The sequence below is a fragment of the Protopterus annectens genome, chromosome 5.part0, assembly GCF_019279795.1.
Source record: "Protopterus annectens isolate FY-2018-M chromosome 5.part0, PAN1.0, whole genome shotgun sequence".
Lineage (NCBI taxonomy): Eukaryota > Metazoa > Chordata > Ceratodontiformes > Protopteridae > Protopterus > Protopterus annectens.
This window is the reverse complement of record NC_056735.1, coordinates 1275575642-1275596514: the sequence shown is the minus strand read 5'-3', so window position 1 is coordinate 1275596514 and position 20873 is coordinate 1275575642. Positions and strand designations below refer to the sequence as shown.

Below are 20873 nucleotides of genomic sequence, written 5' to 3'. Positions count from 1 at the left end.
CATTGATTTGCTGAAGTATATCTCTGTCCACCCTGTAGTGCTCTACTATTTCCAGATCATGTAGCATCTGGTAAGATACTCTGGGTCTGGACAGTCTTCTCCTCCTCGGTCTGTGGCGGTTGTCAGCATTATCCTCCTCTCCATCCTCAGCCTCTAGCACATACTGATAGATCAAAGCAATGGCAGCCCCCAACATTATTCCAGTTCAAATCATCCCACGTGTACATCAATGGTGCAGAGTTTGTGAGAAAAACAGACTGCAAGGTGTTTCCATAGTTTATACTGTTGTGCTGCAGATGCTGCCTGTATGATTGGCTGACTGTGATGCTTTCCACCTGCTAGCTATGTAATTTGTTCTTGATTGCTTTTATTCTGCTATTTTCCTTTTTTCCTTTTTTTCCATTCACATTTCCTTCCCTTTTAATGTAAAGGCCTGCTGAATCTAGCTTTGTTTATATGCTTGTTGTTTGTTTGCTTGTTATTGTCAATCTCCTCTCCGGTCCAGCTGGTGAATCTGGGAATCTTGAGGCAATGTTATAACTGCCTCATGTACACACACAATATAGAGACAAGATGATCAGCTTTAACAATTAAGACCATAGTGAAGAACTTACTCTAAAGCAAACACACTACTGGTATCCCTTCCTTTGGTATGAGCCAGCCAGTGGAACAACCAACCCAAACCCAAGCCCCTTAAAATGCCTTCTATGCCTTCTATGAACACCTCCCAGGACTGCATGGATCAGGCAAAAACCAAGAAGACTTCCACCAAGGGCAAAAAATCCAGTCTGGTGGACCCCAGCCATTAACAAACTTTTTTACAATAAGAGGAGAAAGCTAGCTATTACATGATAGAATCAAAAAAGGAAAAGGACCCCTGATCATTATAGTAAAAAAATACGAGCACTCATAAAAAAATCAACTAAGGCCAATTTTGAGAGAAATTGCCATGGATTCAAAGGACAATCATAAGGCCTTTTCAGCTATGTTAGGAACCTGGGTGGAAACTCCCAGATATGCTTAGAATTAGTCCAAATGATACAAAAATCACTGAACCCACAGACATTTGCCAACATACTGGCAGACAGGTTCAGTGCAAATAAGGCAGCTGTTTAATCTCAGCCTTACCACAGGATTCTGCAAAGCATGGAGGATCATAATGGAGCTCATAAACAAAGATATAGGGGACAGTGGTTAAAAGACCTTCTACATTGCCCACCTGATCATGAAGGTTCACATCCAGATCTAGTGAGGTCATTGTTCATGTATCTATCTCAAATCTTTGCAGCAGCAGTGGAAAAGTTCCAAAACAAAAAAAGGAAAAGGACTCCAAAAATCTGTCATATGCTGCCAGATTGAAGAAACTCCAGCTCTATATTCAGTGCATACGATCTGCTCAGAGTGACATGGTGCTTGTGATACAAGGCCATGTCCAACCATATAAATAGGGACGTGCTGGAGGGAGTATTAGAGACACCAGAGACACCCTATGCTGTGGAATAAAATCCGGTCCATGTGGAGGAGAGCCACTCTCTGACTCTGAAAGAGAGATCTAGACCTGTGGATGAGATCGAGGTTTTACCCCGAATCATCTCTGTGTCACTGCTGGGACAGAGGCACAACAAACTAATGGGCACAGTATTTTAGGCTTATAAATGCCTTAGGGCAGATAGCCTAGTATAAACCTATGAACCTATGAACCTATAAACACAAAGAAATGTCCCTCCCTGGATGCGAACATGCTCTTCATTTCATGGAATAAGTCAATACAGCCTCCAACACACACACTTGCTTAGCTGTGCTTAGCTAAGCTTATCTGTGCTCCATAGGGCTCCAATGTGCTTACACCATGCATGACACATCACCTTTTCATGTCTGTTGCTCTTCCTACTTACATGATTGTGCTATAGCACCTACACGGTTAGGTGCAGTTTGGCACTTAGAAGATTTTTGTGATTCAGTAAATTTCCTGTCATTTGCATATCCAACTGGCTTAGTCCATAGTTACTGCACTACCCCAGAGCCTTTCCCCTTAACAACCACTGTTTCCTGGTATTGTTTTGATTATGCATGCCATAGACTATAATGTGAATATGCAGATTTCCCTTATAATTGAGTTTTCTCTCTTTATTCCATACTTCCGTCTAGAACAGACTTCTTCAGAATACAAACTGAACAGCAATTAGGTCATCAATGTATACCAAAACCTGATGAGCAAATTAAAAACAGTTGAACATTTAAAGAAACATACTTAAAAATGTAATAAGAAAACGTAAGTAAAAAATTGATAGAATACTACTAATTCGGCCACTATTAAAATTTCACGTTTTAATTTTTAATTTTCTATATTTTAAAAAAATACTTAATGTTAATAGCTTCTTTTTAATCAGGTCTTTTATCAGCTTCCAGTTTCACTTGCCACAAAGTTTCCCTTTGTTCTATATAGTTTTTAAAATCACCATCCCTGGGATCAACATCTACTACATCCAAATTAGAAAATAAAAAATGTTTATATTTCTCACACTCAATTGAATGTTTGAATAATGCATTGTTCATATCCTTCCTTCTTACACTATAAATATGTTCCCTCATATGCTCTATTAAGGTACGGGTGGTCATCCCAACATAGAATGCCTCCCACCCACTACATAAACTAATATAAACTACCCCTCTTGTTTTACAAGTCAGGTGTCCTGGCACCCTGTTGAATATGATGTAACATAACAAATGGACCCTCCGAAACATATCTACTAAAGTTGCAATGCCCACACTTGTACATTCCAAATCTCTTGGTAGAATAAATAGTACCCCAAAAAGTTTTTGCTTGGTCTTTTCCAATAATTTCTTGATATTACAATTGTTTCTGTAAACAAAATTAGATTTCACCTCTAGCACAAAATTTTACAATTCATTTGTATTATGTTTCTAATAATGGAACAATGCACTGACATATCCAACCTACAAACAATACCATGCTTCAGACTAGTTTCAGTAATCCCTGCTTTATTAATTACAAAGGGGGCTATAACAGATCTCTTTTCTTTAAAATATCTTAACTAAGTTGACAAATATGTTCCCTGTCATATCCCATTTTCAAAAACATATTAGTTATTATGTCAAACTCCTCTACCAAATCCAAATCTTTGGTGGTCATACAACTAGCAAGTATGTATTGTCCCTTGGGAATATTCTTCCTTATAAAGAATGGGTGGTTGCTCCTGTTGTGTAAATACCCATTAGTAAAGGTTTCTTTTCGGTGTATCCTACTGTCAAATAATTTTGTTTCTTTGTTCCATTTTAAGGAAACATCAAGAAAATTGACCCCATGACCACACTCACCTTGAACAAACTGCAGGAACTTGGACTTAGTGTTAATATCAGTCATAAACTGTTCAACAACATTGTGATTACCCTCTATTATAAAAACCAAATAATCGACAAATCTAGTATAATAGTGAATTTTGTACTTCTGTCTCAATTCTATAAGAATGGTAGTTTCCCAAAATGCCATCACGATGATAGCATAGGCTGGTGCAGCTGGGGAACCCATCCCGATGCCTTTGCATTGCTTGTAATAAACCCTATTAAACATAAACAATTATTGTGCAATACTATTTTTAGCAAACTGCACAAAAAGTTCATCTTGGTTTGCCTTAGAGTGGTGTTATTAAACAAACACTGTCTCACAGCCTCCACACCTTCCAAATGGGGTATACTGGTAAATAATGACACAGCATCAACAGTTAAAATAAAATATCTGTTACTGTCACAATCAAAACTTAGAGAAAACTGTCTCAATTTATCTAAAAAAAATCCCAAGAATCCTTCAAATAAGAAGGCACATTTTGCACCAAAGGATTTCTAAACAGAATCGATAACCAAAGCAATTCCCTCACTTATTGAATGAGGGGAAGACACTATTGGTCTAAAAGGAGGTTCCTCCAAGTTCTTATGAACCTTTGGGATACCAAAAAGTACCCCTATCTTTAGTTTCTCAATAAAACAAAAGTTGTACATTTTTAAATCCTTTGCCTGACTCATTAAAGCATCATACAAAAAAGAGTGAATGTATTGGTAACTTCTAAAAATATCCCTTACATTCACTTGAACATACTTGTCAATATTGTTAAGTAATTTCAACGTGCCTTTTTTGTATTGTTCATTGCTCATTACCACTATATGTCCACCCTTGTCACTTTTCATAAACCTTAAATCATTTCTATTTCTTAATTCCTTCAGGGCTTTTTGTTCAACTTTGGTTAAACTGTCATACCATTTTCTGTTCTTGTTTTTATCATCCAGGTACCCTTTAAGATCCTGTAAACACACCTCTTCAAACACTTAATAGTTTGGTGTAAATTTGGTATAAAACATGAAGGTTTCACAAAACAACTAGTATCCTGTCTAACAGACCGCAGAATCCTTTATAAATGCATTCTATGAACACCTTCAGGAATGCATGGATCATGCAATCCCAAATAAAACCAAGACCCAATCCTCCAAAGGCAGATGTCCTGTCTGGTGGACCCCAGCCATAAACAAACTATACAATAGAAGGAGGAAGCTACTAAATGATGGAGCAAAATCCCAAAAAGGGAAGGCATCTCTGATCAGTATTAGCAAAAAACTACGGGCACTCATAAAATCGTCTAAGGCCAGCTTTGAGAGAAAAATTGCACAGGACACTAAGGATAATCACAAGGCTTTCTTTAGTTATGTTAGGAACCTGGGTGGGAATTCCCAGATATGCTCAGAATTAGTCCAAAATGACAAAAAATACACCGAACCCACAGACATTGCCAACATTCTAGCTGACAGGTTCAGCACAAACTCCCCCCCCCCACCAAAAGGGCAAATATCTATCCCAGCAGAGTGCTGCCCCCCTGACATCTGAGATGCTCAGGTAAGAGCCGCCCTCTCCAAAGCAAAAAACAGCATCAATGGGACCAGACAGTATCCCGGGCTGCATCCTACATGAACTCCAAGAAGAGCTAAACCCAAACATAAAACTACTGTTCAATCTCAGCCTTACTACAGGATATGTACCCAAAGAGTGGCGTACAGCAACAGTGGTCCCTCTCCACAAAGGTGGTGCCTCAACGGATCCTGGAAACTATCGCTCCATAAGCCTGACTAGCTTGGTCTGCAAAGCTATGGAAAGGATTATCATGGACCTCATAAATAAAGATATTAGGGACCTACAGACACTGGATCCTACCCAGTTTGGCTTTGTTAAGGGCAGATCCTGCCTCTTAAACCTGGTTGATTTATTTGAAACAGTCACCAAGGCCATTGATGAGGGGAAAGTGGTCCACACAGCCTACCTGGGCCTTGCAAAAGCCTTCGATACAATACCCCACTCGGGCATTATAGATAAGCTCACCAGCTTAAATATAAACCCCTATGTCACTAGATGGGTTGCAAACTGGCTCAAGGACAGAACCCACATGGTTAGAATTGCTGGAGCCATGTTAGACTCCAAACCAGTTACAAGTGGCATCCCACAAGGCTCAGTCCTGGGACCTCTCTTGTTCGGTATATATTTCTCGGAGATACAGGCCAACACGGAAGGACTGTGGCTAACCAAGTTCGCAGATGACTGCAAACTGGGCAACATAACCAACTCTCCAGCCGACACAAGCATCCTCCAAAAGGGCCTCATAGAAACAGACAACTGGTGCCAGAGCCATGGCCTCAAGCTAAATGCCAAAAAGTGTATAGTCATCCCCTTTGGCAAAAACAAAGTGCCCACAAATTACCACATAGGTGGTAATCCATTAAGTACAGAAGAAGTAATTAGGGACCTGGGGACCCAAGTTGATAGCAGTCTCTCATTTGACAACCACGTGGCCAAAGTGGTTAGAAAAACATTTTATATAGCCCACCTAATCATGAAGGGATTCACATCTAGATCAGGAGAGGTCATCGTGCCTCTTTACTCATCCCTCATCAGGCCCATAATTGAGTACAATGCCCCTTTTGGGATGTACCTTACCAGACACCTGCAGCAACTGGAAAGACCCCAAAAGTACCTCACCAAGAGGATCAAAGGGCTCAGACAGATGCCATATGCTGCCCGGTTAAAGAAACTCCAGCTCTACTCAGTGGCATACCGCCTGTTCAGGGGCGATCTGTGCCTGATGTATAAAGCCATGTCCAACCTGGAATTAATGGACATGCTGCACCTCAGAAAATCCAAATCCCATCGAGCTATGTGCTTGAGAGACTTGAACCTCAGCACTGAAATAAATAGGACATGCTGGAGGGACAGATTCATAACCCAGAGGCTCCCTTCACTCTGGAATAAAATCCCAGTCCAGGTTAGGCAGAGTCCCTCATTGACCCTCTTCAAGAGGAATCTTGATGAGTGGATGGGAGATCATAGGTTTAAACCGGGTATCACTTCTGTGTCACTGTTAGACAGAGGCACAGTATACTAACCTCAGAAAAGGGCATAGCAAAATTAATTTAAAATGGGTGGCGAAAGCCAAACACATTCTGGCTAGGCTTATAAATGCCCTAGGGCAGATAGCTTAGTATGAACCTATGAACCTATGAACATGTTTGAACAAATACTCCAAATTTAATTTAGGAGTGTACTGTTTAAAGTCCACTACTGTTCAAACCTTTTGTTCCAGTTTTTCCAGCCTTTATTGACAATCAGAAGCCTTTGCTTTTTGGAGTTGTTTTTGTGTAGTATTGGTTTCACGTATTTTCTATTTATTGGTTCTTGGTACATGGTATCTGATGGCCGAGGTGGTGATTGACTAATTGATGGATATGACCGTGCATTCTACACCTTCATTGAGTGAGAGCGGTTTACTAAGGATTTTGCTTTCATCTATGTCTGATATTCAAAGACTTTAAAAGTGCTGGTAACGAAGCAGGGGGAAGCTGCTGAGATGTTACATTGTTCCGATGAGGAACAAGTTATGGTGGTTGATTTGAATACCAGGGAACCACCAATAGACACCAAAACTTCCAAACTGACTGAAACAAGACCTCTGCAGTACAACATTCGTTCTGTCTTAGACAACAGGTATGATCCGTTTGTTAGAGCGGACTACAAAACTACTCGAGTTAAGACAGAGGAATATTGTAACAAATGTGGGAATTTCTGTAAAATTTAAAAAAGATAGGTCTCTTGACCTTGAAAACTGGTACTTTGAGAGGTGCATTGAGTTAATTATTGTACCTAAGGGGCTAAGATTTTTTAAGTGTCCTAATGGAATTACTTCTTCTGACCCATTTAGGTGAATTGACTCAATTTTTCAACAATGCTGGGTTGCAGTTGCTGAAACTTTTAATTGAAAACAACCAAAAAAAATTAACAGCCCTGAAGGAGGACATCTTAAGGGCAGACGAAGAAGTTAGTCTCATGGTGGCTGATTTCAAATCAAAGGGAACCTATGAACAGGTTCTGAAAGAGGTTGAATTACATGAGAACGAGGTTATCGTTCGTAAGCACAAGTTGCTAAGGGGTGTCACTGCTTACGAAAACAGTACAGCTTTTGAAGCTTTGGATCCTAGTTGTTAGAAAAACAGTGGAAAAACTTCAGGCACTATCAACAACAACAATAATGTTCGGAACAACTGGAAGACTACCTTAAATAAGGCAAGGCCGCACATACTTGCTTCTAATGTTAACAACCAATCATAATTTTTCGCTTTGATGACTAAGTTTTTTAGATTGGTAAGAACTGAAGCCACCTCTTCTGAAGCTGAGAATGAAGGAGTTGTGGAGGAACTACTAGTTAATAATGATCCTGTGGTAAATCCAACTAGTTCTGTAGGAAATGCACAGGGTACGCATCCAAAAGTATTTTTATTAAAAAAAGAGAACAAGACTGCTAGATGCAGGCCGGTGAGGATGAGAGGGCAGACGTTGTCAGATTCATCAACTGACGAACAGTAAGAGATCATATGGACAATTTTAATGTTATTAACCTAATTTTAATGTTATTAACCTATCAGGTGTTTTTTTGAGTGATGAACAGATACAGGTTTTGAAATATGTTTTAAATTTTGTACCAACTAGAAGAGCTGACCATAGTAAAACAGTAGTAGACTTTAAACAGTACACTCGTAAATTAAATTTAGAGTATTTGTTCAAAAATGTTAGACAGGATACTAGTGTTTTGTGAAACCTTCATGTTTTACAACAAATTTATATCAAACCATTAAAGTGTTCGAAGAGGTATGTCTACAGGATCTTTAAGGGTACCCGGATGATAAAAACAAAAACAGAAAATGGTATGACAATTTACATAAAGTTAATTTAACTATGTTACTTGGTTTAACGCAAACCATCAATACTAATTTTGGGATTTCTAGCTTGTATAACCTATCTGTACATCCCTCCCTTATAGTGTTTGAATGTATTTGTGAGTTGGAAGTACGTGCATTATTATCCAGCAATCACTCTAAGATAAAGAATTTAAATAAATTTGAATGGGAGGATTTAATTAACTTAAAAGCATCACCAGTGATGGTGATGAAACCAGATAAGGGTGGGGGTTTTGTCTTTATGGATGCTGATGATTATGATGACGAATGAGGAAGGTATTAGAGTCTAGTACTTATGAACAAAGTTCTCTAAATGAGGTTAATATAGGATATCAATGAATAAGGACTTATATTAATGATCTGTTTATAGATGCTAGGATAGATGTGGACCATTTCAACTATTTATCAATGCCTGCACTTTTAATTCCTGTCATTTTCAGAATTCCAAAGGTTTATAAAGATTTAAATAGGCCCCGCTAAGACCCATCATGGATGGTAGAAATTCTATCACTTATTCAAGTGGTAAAGTAGTTGACAATTTCATAAAAGAGTTTGTAGCAACAGAGGGTCGCATTTGTATAGATTCTTGTTCATTTTTGCAGAGTATTAACAACATAGAATTTAATGAAAATTATAATTTTTTTTTAACAACTGATGTGAAAGATCTATACACATCAATTCCACACCAACTAGGTATGGAATGGGTATCCCTGCTATTAAAACACAAGGGCGCCCCTTCTTCAGATGCATCCCTGTCGACTAAACTTTTGGATATAATGTTTACTAATAATTATATTGTATTTAAGGATGAATACTATATACAAAAAAGAGGAATAGCGATGGGGTCCCCATGTGGTGCCAGTTTCGCAAATTTGGTTATGGCATACTGGAAACATGAGTTCCTATTTAAAAATAACCAATTTTGGGATAAAATCTACTTCTTTACCTGATATTTGAATGATATATTTATCATATTGAAGGGTAATTAAGAAACAACAAGAGATTTAATATATTACTTGAAAACAACCACTGATTTTCTGCAATTTATTATAGCTTTCATCCAGATAAAATTTCTTACTTAGATGTTGAACTAAGGAAAGAACGTAATAACGGAAGATGTTTAGCTAAAATATATAGGAAGAACACATATTTGAACACTTTCCTACATTATACGAGCTGCCACCCATCCCATCAAAAATAATCAGTTGTAAAGGGACAGTTAGGGCAGCTAAGATGGTTACTTTAAAGGAAGAATTTGATAAGAAATTATTAATTTAAAGAACATGTTTAGTAGATGTGGGTATCTGTCGTCATTGCTGGACGAACTTATAGAAGAAACCATTTATAAGATGGACATAGGTTATTATAAACCCATTTTGTATAGGACATCCAGGACAAATTATAGAATTAATATCCCCTGAATGAATCTTCTCACAAACCTAACTATACTGTCAGTTTTATCACACTTTTTTGCTTGGATTCAACACAATTGTTCCAAATAGTATGAAAAAATTGGTGTTTATTAATGGATGGCATAGGAGTTAGAGAAAAAGTGAGAGAGTATCCCAGATTTATCTTTAAGAGGGGGTTAAATCTTAACAATATTTTAGAATCCAAAAGTAAAACAGGGACTAAAAATCCAGGGATGTTTAGGTGCAGAACCTGCCCCTATTGCAAATATATGGAGATAGGGAAGGCATTTGTCATAAATAATCAGAGGAATAACACCATGCAGAAATTTAATTGCAATTCTAAGATGGTCGTATATCTAGCAAAATGCCAAGGATGCACTAGTCCCTACGTTGGCAAGACCGAATACAGACTTAGAGAAAGGGTATATGACCAACTTTATAGTATTAAGAAGAAATTAGATGATGCCTTAACTAGACACATAGTTAGTAACCATGACCATTCCTTTAAATTTAGAGTGATTGACCAAGTAGTCCATGATACAAGGGGTGGTCCTTTGAGTTTAAAGTTAGACAATTTAGAATTATAAACTGATAAAACAAGTAAACACTGGTCTGAAAACATTAAAATAACCACAATCTTGCCACACAGAGCTCCAATAAAGGCTGTCCCTCCTCAACACGAATGCATGATGATGTCACAAAGGAACCAAGGCTCACATGAAGTAAAAAGTGAATCTTTAATTTCTCCAGCCACACAATAAATACCAAAAGTTTGCACAGTACGATTAAGCGCTTTCATCTTCTTACAGAAGACTTCATCAGAATTTTAGAATTTAGAACTATTCTGGCAGTTACATCTTAATGCTTATAATTACCCAAGATTAAGCAACCTATGTTCTATTAATTGCTTGCTCAAGTTAAAAAACTTGGACAGATAAAAATATTGTCTATGGATATTTATGTATATGAACGTGCATGTTTATATACACACACACACACACACACACATATATATATATATATATATATATATATATATATATATATATATATATATATATATATATATATATATATGACAAATTCATTTGATCGACTTTTATTTGGTCGAAAATTCATTTGATCGACAGGCAGATTTGCCCCCCTCCCCAATGTTGTGCGACCCTGGAGTTTTATATATATATATATATATATATATATATATATTTATATATCTATATATATATATATATATATATATATATATATAGTTAGGGGAGTGTGGGGGGCACAGCCCCCATTGGGGGGTGTGGGGGGTGAAGCCCCCCACATAAAACTGCTTGTCGATCAAATGAATTGTCAACCAAATAAAAGTCGATCAAATGAATTGTCGACCAAGTGAAGTAGACCCATATATATATATATATATATATATATATATATATATATATATATATTTACACATATACAAATGAGTGTATATGCATATTTGTATGTATAATTTTATGTAGGTACGTGGATAAAATATAAAAATGCACATGCTTGGTTTTGAGTAATTTTGTATTTTTATAATACAAATATTTTTTTTATTTTTACATATTTGTTATGTCTACTTTATTCCAGCGAAAGCCGAATTGGTCGAATACAATTCGCGCGACACATAATGAGCAAAATGTGAGTACGTCAAATGTACTAAACCGCAAAAGTGGAAATATCAAATTCGCAGAGTTGGTCCGTCTGCGGAATAGCTCCTTTAAGTGCACAATAGTTACGGACCTTAGGGTTAGGGTGCGGGTTTTGGTAAGTGCATAACTAGGTAATGTATGTAAGGTTTAGTGTAGTGTTTTGTTAAGTGTATGTGTGTGGAATATTTAGTTTGTTTGAGTATAGCTCAGTAGGGTAAGTGTGTGGTAGTTATGGACCTTAAGGATAGGGAGGGGTTAAGGATAGTGCATAGATAGTTGTGTATGTAGGATTTAGTGTAGCGTTAGAAGTAGGGTTTTGGTGCTTTACTTTAGGGTTAGAAGTAGGGTTTTGCTTAGTGTTTGTATGTATTGTTTTTTACTGTGTTTTGGTAGGTAGTATGTTGCGGGTGGTGGGGTTGGCCAACTATGAGAGATCGAGATTTCGAATTTTGCGGTTTAGTGCGTTCGATGTATTCGCATTTCGCTTGTTTTGGTTTGTGCGAATTGTATTTGACCAATTCGGATTTCACGGAAATAAAGTAGACCCTTTGTACCTTTAAGATGCTAGGTGGTGATTATGTGACTTTTTAAGAGGGATATTTAAACAGTGTTAGTAAGTCTAGACTGTATCTGAAGAAGTTCAAGTGATTTGCTGAAAGAAAAGCTCTTAAGTAAAATTTGTTCAACAGCATTCCACAGTTGCCATTTGTTTATTTTATTTAATTTATTTTATTTTATTATTTGTGTGTAGTAGCATTGTCGCCTCAAAGTAAGACGCTATCCGGTTCGATTCTCAGCTAGAGCATCTTCTGCGTGGAGATATGCGTGAATGAGCGTACCTTTGTTGAAGGTTGTGTGTCAGGGCTGTTAACTTGGCACTTAAAAATCAACTACCAATCATTAGCGGACCGTAGTTCTGCTGTGGCGACCCCTAACTGGGAAAAAGCCAAAAGACACAAACAAACAAGCTGTGTACCAGTGTGATTTCTGAAGTGTTTTGATGCACACTTGCAATGATGCAAGATTTCCAAACCACTGCATCCATAAAGGCATACTATGATTGTGAGAAACACAAGGTGAGGAGCCTGAACATCATCTTCAACAACCCCCTTTTCCCCTTTTTCTACATAGGGTCAGGGTTTTGCATTAACTGCTGCCACCTTTCTCGATCCATTGCTAATATTTTACTTCTTTAACAATTGTGCCTGATTGTTCTAGTTCTTCTCTTATGCATTCCATCCATCTCTTTTTTGGAAGTCCGTGCTTTCTTTTGCCTTCTTCCTGTCTCTCCCAAATCATCTTCTTCAAATTGTCTTCTGCTTTCCTGGACATATGTCCTTTTCTGCAATTGGAGATACTTTATCTTCTACTCTGATGGTATAATTTCTTTGCCTGTTCCACAGTATATGTCCTACCATACATCTCAGGCATTTTGTTCCACAGTATAAATCCTACCATACATCTCAGGCATTTCATCGCCATCATCTCTGCTCGGCCTTCTCTGCACAGGTTTCTGTATCATCCAAAAATACTGTTTGCATGATTGTTTTGTACACCTTACTTTTCAGTTTCCTTGGCATTCTTCTGTCACACACTGTCCCTGAGACACTGTTAGCTTTGTTCCCTTTGATTGTAGCTTTGGCCTCATTCAAACTTCCCTTATCCTCAACCATCTCTCTCAGATACTTGAAGCCGTTAACCCGATTCACTATTTTCTCTTCTTTCTCAGTGTTCAGCTTCTTCTGATTTTCCTCATTTACTTCCATGACAACTGTCTTGTCTGTGCTCACTTTCACTCCATGTGCCTTTTGCTTTGAACTTCCTTCCATATCATTGAGAAGACTAAAAATGGTTTAACAATGAGACCCTTGTGTGTACCAAGGTGATCATTCTGCTCCACAGTTTGGACACAGCACTATCTAAAATGAGGTGAAAGAAAACATGCACAAATGTACATTTGTTCAAATATGATCTGTAGAAATAAGGCAGAAAGCAATGCTGTCAGATGTCATTTTATTTCTTACATGTCACTTGCAGTTAAAACTGTGCACATGTTGCCTAACCCTAGCAACATCATAGTGAAGGAGTGTGGTTTCAAACAAAGTTATATCAAAACACAGCAAATCTTTTGGTATGTTAACTACAGAAAAGCATGAACATAAATGCCAGCATAGTGGCATATAGGGATGAAGTCTTGTCTATGGCCTAGGTTACCCGAGTTTGACTAGTGGTTCAGGCATTGGTGGGGTAGGAGGGATGTGCCAATCCTGGGGGTGTAGGGAGAGGTGTATGCATGAGGTACACCAGGGAAACCAGCCAATGAAGGTGCCCATCATGGTGGGTGTAGGAAGAGGTTTATGCATGGGGTACACCAGGGAAACCAGTCATGAAGGTGCCTATCCTGGGGGGGGGGTGAAAGGAGACGTGTATGCATGGGGTACACCAGAGAAATCAGCCATGAAGTTGCCCATCCTGGAGGGGTGGAGGGAGACATATATGCATGGGATACACCAGAGTAACCAGCATTGACGGCGTTATTCAGGGGGTGGGTAGGCATTCTGCTGATATCAGCCCTTTGTAGAAGTGAAGGGTGAATCGATGCTGATGTCCAGTACATGTCCCAGTCTTGGGGGAGTACAAAACTCATGCATACAGGAGGAGGAAAGTAGTAAGAGACACTGCCCTGTAGTAGTACGATGCTGCAGCAGCTCCTCGATCTCTTCACTGCCCATGATGTAGCTTGAGTATAGTATGGGAGAGGCTTAAGGGGGTCTGGTAGATCTACTGAATGAGGAGAGGAATTAGTGGCAGCTAATGGCTACTTGAGAGATGCCCAAAAGTGAGACCACCCTCCGCTATAAGTGTGCAAAGTAACCACGATGAATGCTACTACCAGGAATATAGTAAAAAATCTCATCACAAAATCAGATGCATTTTGCATTTATCTGCTGATTGTGCACGGTGTGCTTTAAGATAACTAATTAATCACAGGTTCAGAAAAATAAAGCAGTATCAAGATATTTAAATGCTAATTGTACCTAGCACAGTAAAATAGCTTCTCACCATTGGTTAACTGTATCCCAGGTAGAGACAATTCAGGACGCAAGTAATGATGTATTTGTTGCATAACAACAGTAAAGAGGAAACATCAATGTAGTTTAATAACTCTAAATATTTTTTCAAATTTATTAAAATATTTTCAAGAGACTTTTTGTACTCACCAGAGCACGTTCAGGGGTGTTTCATTTTATGCTCATCTCTTTCTGGAACAACAGGGTCCCCTTGAAGAGGCTCTGATGCCATGATATTTTGGTCTGCCTGGACATCAGATAACCCTGTCAGCTTGTGCTCTATCTCACTCAAAGCATCAGGCAGGACATGTACTTCCCTAGCTATCCTCTTAGCAGATGTTCCATCCCCAGGTTGACACCGAAGAGATTGTTTTACCAGGTCTTCTAGCCGCTGTATTGCCTCACGTAGGGGCTTGACAGCATGCTCCACTGCTGCCTGCACCTCCTGTCTCACAGTAGCTAAGCTGTCCTCATGGGTCACATTCTTCCGAGTCTTATCCTCCATTTGCTGCTCTGTAATAAACAAGCAGGGAACCACTTATAATATTAACAAAACACTATGATGTTCTTTGGTACTCACATACAAAAAGTTCCCAAACTTTGTGTATAGCAGCATTAACTAGACATGATTCTGTTAAAAAATGATTTACTATGGAGTGACCTAAAACACAAATCTTCACCCCTGTCCTAACTATGTTACTGCATTCACAATACTGGGTCAACACTGTATGGTCAATAAAGATAATAAACATGCTAAGCACCATACCTACACAAGCTACTAAGATGTACAGTGGGACATGCTTATTTAAAATCCTTACCATACATAGGCATCAAATCACACACGTATCCTGCTGTTACTTCATGACAAAAGATTCTAGACAAGTGCCCTATAACTGCTCAGAAGATAATACAGTGTCACATTACAGACATTAAAAATGAAACTGATTACCAAATATTGCTATTTGTTTCGATCTAGGCAAAAACATATCACAGTTCATGATTATGATATTCAATGATGAAAAAACAACATTGTGCATTACATTACAAATATAATATTAGGGAAGTGTCTAGAGATGTGTTTACTAAATCACAGCATGAAATGTGCAGCTTTAGCAAATAAACAAATGCATGCACAAGGCACACTTTGGTTGCAACCCATGAAATATGGAAACATAGGGAACTGATACATACTGATACGTTGAACAGTATTAAACCTAGGTATGCAGCAATATGCTACTGCATTCCGTCACAGCTATGTATTCATTATGCTTTCTTTCCAGCTTTTGCTGCCTTTCATGGAAAAGCCAGTAGTTTGCAACAATAACCTTTGGCTCTGTAATGTATAACATGTATAATCACCCACAATCTTAGTATGTTTTCAGTGGGGGTTTTAGTAAACTGACCAAGCAGCAATGGTTCACCAGGCCCCTAGTTGTTTTGGTATCATAAGGAGTGGTTGAACCATTTATGTAACACTGTTTCTCAATGCTGGGGATATAAATGTCAGTTGTTGACAGCCAACCTATTCTAGCCAACATACTGCCCTACAAGCATTGCTTAGGGAAACCCATATTGGAGTTTATGCACCATACAAATAATCAGTTCTATTTTTTTCTCTTCTGCAATGGCACAGGGCATCTAAAATGGATGGCAACTTCACAGTCTAGCATTCAGCTTTTCCTCAGTGCATAAGGTGGTTGATTGTGATACATAGGTGAGCAGTTCTTGTGGCATGATAACACTGGATTATACCACTGTCAATCATTTTACAAATGTGCAACCCCATGTATTTAAATGAAATAAGTGTGCAATGTAATGCAGGACACACATTGTCTTTATATTATCATTATTTTGGTTAGCACGAATGTAGTAACAACAGTGCAATGCTACCAATAATATTTATTGGAGTTGTGAACAAAATCAGACTGCAGTATACGTGCCTGTTATGTGTTATGTGATAATGTACAGCTCAGGAAAGTACCAGTGGTGTGAGCTTCACTGCATGAGCACACATATGGAAACTTACTTGAAACTCACTAAATTGTTAGTGTGCAACAGAATGCTCATTTTCTGTATTAGTGTTCTGGATGTTTCATGATATTGCTTACAAAAAGCGTATGTAAAGGTCCATAAAAAAGTTCAGCATATGAAAACAGTTTCTTAACTGATTATATTGATATTTTATATGTTTTTGTCAACCAGATAGTTTACAATAAATAGATGTAAATTTATTTTTACATGTGCACTTAAAGAATTAATATAGTAGGTATATTGTTCTGAGAGGCTGGTGCTTGGGAGATTTGTAAAAAAGTAGCATTGCATTAACTTAAAGTAGTGTCCTCTTAAGGAGTAAAGCACAAATAGCCCAGTAAATCCAGGTAAATACCTCATCCAATACGGACAAAGCACAAAATAGCCCAGTAAATCCAGTTAAATACCTCATCCAAAAGACGTCAGAAGGAAACCTAATGTGGCACATTTAGTTATGCCAGACAGGCTGATGGTGTATCCAAGACAAGACGCCAGTAGAGGGAGACAGAGTACATTCGACGTGACAGGAAATGGTCACATGTATCCTTTTTTCAATAACATTACGCATGGAGAATCAAAGGGGGAGATCTAGAGGCAGAAATCGCCTGAAACGCAAATCAGAAGGAGAATATTTGGGCATGAATCAAATGCTAAAAGGATGTGGAAGAGCCAGACTTGATTGTGTGGAACATTTCTAGTCAGCAACTTTCGCAGTATGAGCTACAAATTTTGAATAAGGGACTTGGATATTACAGATGTAATACTGGACTTGAAAACTTTTTTGAGGTCAGTGAGATTGAAAAGCATTTATGAAACAGATGTTAACACTACTTCTAATGCTCGTTCTAATGCTTGTTTTGATGTATTTTCTAAACCAAGTTTTTTGTCCCTACTAACAATGTTATTTTAACAGCTTTTGAGAAAGCATGTAGTGATATCTTTAAGTTGTTTTATAATGACTTGAGCTTTGACAGAAATCACTTCTTTAATATGACATCGGAAGACAGAATGGCTTTATTTAACTTGCAAAATGACATGTCTATATGCATTCGACCAGCTGATAAAGGCAGACCCATCGTAGTGATGGACTGCATATATTATTTTAATACAATGTGTGAATTTTTAAATGATGTATATAGTAAAATAACTGTGTTAGATGTAGAAAAGATAGTACATAGTATAAATTGTGCTTTGGTTGAATGTTTTACATTAGGCCTAATAGATTTAAAACTGTTGCAATATTTTACTGTTCAGAACCCAGTGATACCAAGTATACAAGGTTTACCAAAGGTTCATAAAAAATGCAGAAGATCCACCAATGAGACCTATAGTTTCGGGAGGGGGCTGCAGCACTGAACCACTCTCTATATTTTTAGTGAAAAAATTTGGACAATATCTGGACTTATATGATGTAGTGAAAGATACTACAGATTTTGTTAATGGTTTATATAAGTATTGCAAAGGGAAAATATTGACAGGAATTGTGATGGTTACAATTGATGTTTAATCATTCACTAAAATTCTGACTGTACAGGGAATTGAGATGTTAAGAGCCTTCCTGCAGATGACAACAGAATTAGATAATAGAACTACAGATTTTATACACCTTTTTGATGGAATTTATATTAATGCATAATGTTTTTGTTTTTGATGAACAGGTATATTGGCAAAGGGATGACATAGCTATGGGCACTTCATGTGCCAATAACTACGCCAACCTGGTTATGGCCATATGGGAAAGGGAACACATATTAGAGGGTCCATACAGAACTCAAGTCAAGTTATATTGAAGATTTGTAGATGACCTTTTCTTTTTATGGGAAGGCAATGAAGATTTGAACCAGTTCCATGAATATCTAAACACTTCGACCAAATTTTTAAGGTTTTCTCTGCATTTTGCAAGAGAATTGTAAAGTTTCATAGATGTGCTAATCACTATTAATAATGAAAATAAGGTTATCACCAGTATATATAGAAAAGAATGTTAAAAGAATACGCTACTACATAAGACCAGCATGTACCCTCGCTATGTATTTCACAATGTTATTAAAGGTCAGAGTATGAGGGCATCTAGACTAAACACCAGTCCAGCAGTTTTTAACATAGAATTGCAGGATTTAGAAAGCAAACTAGTTAAAAGAGGCTATAATCATATGAATATTTCTAATATTACGGATTCAGTCAGGACTTTAAGAATGACTTCAGCTCAACCGTATTTTTCTGAACAGAGCACAAAAAGTAAGATATATAGTACAGGAAATGGTTCAAATGAAGATAAACTCAGAGTTCCCATTAAATATACTAACAATGTTAAGTCCATCTTAGGGGTATGCAGAATATATTGGTCTATTTTAATGATGGATCCAGCAGTGAGAGAGATTGTAGGTCCCAGCCCCAAATTTCAGTTTAAAAATATGCTTAATATGACTAGAATCCTCATAAGAATAGGGTAATGCAAGTAGATAAGTTTTATACCAGTCCATGTGGTAAATGTAACCAATGTATTCATATTAATTCAGAAGGATGTTTTAACCACCCTGATTTAGGGAAGAACTTTGTTTTTAAGGTTAATGGTAACTGTAATTCTGAACATATAGTATATTTGTATGTCAGCTATGTAGCATTTTACATAGGTAAAACAGAATGTTTAGGTTCAGAATAAGAGAACATATTTATGATATACAAAATAATGTATTAACAAATGCTTTAGCCAAACATACTTCACAGATGGGGTCTTTACATAAGTTTACATTTCTTATCGTTGGCAAAAATATATCAAGTATCAGAATGGGTGATATAAGAAACTGGACAGAAGCAATGGAAACAAAATGGATCATTAAACTGAGGGTGAATTTAGGAAAGGGCCTTAATGATGTAGTTCCTATTCAACCTGTACTTAAAATGAGAAGACTTAGAAAATAAATGTAATAGGATATATAAATGTTTTAGAGTTATACACAGTTGTATGTCTTGGTATTACACAGTTCTTACACAGTTTTTATGTTATTTCATCTTATGTGTATAGAATGCAGTAGAGGTATGTTTAGCTGTATATATAATTTTATCTTATGTTACTTATTTCTGTCTATTTGTAGCAATGTTATATATGCCTTGAAGAATCAGTGTTTCATCATATATTAATTAATCACATGATAGGTTTTAGCATATAAAAAGGATGTTTTCAGTGTGTTTAAATGTCTGATGAAGCAGTAGTGATTACTACGAAAGCGCTCACATTTGAATACAATTATTGGTTTGCCTGCTATTTGTGTTGCATCACCTGTTTTTGTTATATCAGAATTCTCTTAAGGAGTCTTTGAAAGAAGAAATAGGTGAAGAATGTCTTCTATTTTGGGGGATTGCACAACACAAAAGTCTGTGGAATGCTCTTTCTGTGCAGCTTATAGTAAAAGGAGAGTAAAACAAAGGTGAAGCATTTGTATTAGTATTGCAGATAGTAGTAGAGATAATGATTATTGGTGGCAAAGCTGACAAACCTATTTAGCTTAAGGAAAGACTGTAATTGGTCATTCAGTTTTTTTTTAAGGAAGCAGCAAGTTGTTATGCAGCAACATAACTCATTACATGGAAAAGAGCAGTTTGACAGTTTATAAATTGTCATTGCTACTACTGTGATCAAAATCTCTGTAATATCAGCTTGCACAGACTAGAGCCCAGAGCTGCATTATTTACTTCCTTTCAATGTCTCTAATCAGTGGTTGTAAGAATGCAAGCAAAATGAGGAAGTTTAGAAAAAAAGAGTATATCGATAATGGCTGCTAGTAATAGGTTGGCTCTGTGGTTAACACTGTGATATTGGTGAAAAGGGGTAAGTTACAGAGTGTGCTCTAGAATATTACAGATTAAAGGAACAGCACAGTATACTGATTTTTTTGCACAATGTTATATCTTCTTGAATTTTCCAAGGTAAAAAAAGAGAGAGTGAGAGAGAGAGAAAGTATTCTGTCTGAGGCATACGGACATTTTAGTTTGTACAGTATTGTGTTGAGGTCCGTATGTTGGTCTTAAGAGAGATATTGAGCTGTATGAGTACCTCAGAGACAATAAAATCAGTATGATTAATGAATGTTAGGGAATGAATCAGTAATATTTCAAGATATTTATAGCTGTTTATGCATTCTGTAGGGTTTTGTATATTAGTAATGGGCAATTGAAATACTGAATCTTTGAAGTGTTTCAAATGGCATACATTTACTTTCAGATTTTAAATTTATATCAGTAAATAATATGCCATGAAATTCCTAGGTATATGAGGGTCTGGTTCAGCTATGACTGCACCACTTTATGGGTTCTATTCAAATGCTTAACCTCTCAAACATTTGAGCAGTTGAATGAGCAATTTTAAAAAAGAGTGTTTAAAAAAGTTTAAATATTAACTTAAAAATTAA

The 20873-nt window shown here is 37.1% G+C and overlaps 1 protein-coding gene across 1 annotated transcript in view; it reads right to left on the bottom strand.

Moving 5' to 3' along the window:
- Positions 1 to 20873, bottom strand: part of CD47 (CD47 molecule) — a 480493-nt gene that overhangs the window by 262218 nt on the left and 197402 nt on the right. Inside the window, exon 3 of the mRNA XM_044071099.1 lies at positions 14584 to 14946. Coding sequence (XP_043927034.1) covers positions 14594 to 14946 — 353 coding nt within the window. The 3' untranslated portion in view covers positions 14584 to 14593. The remainder of the gene's footprint in view (positions 1 to 14583; positions 14947 to 20873) is intronic.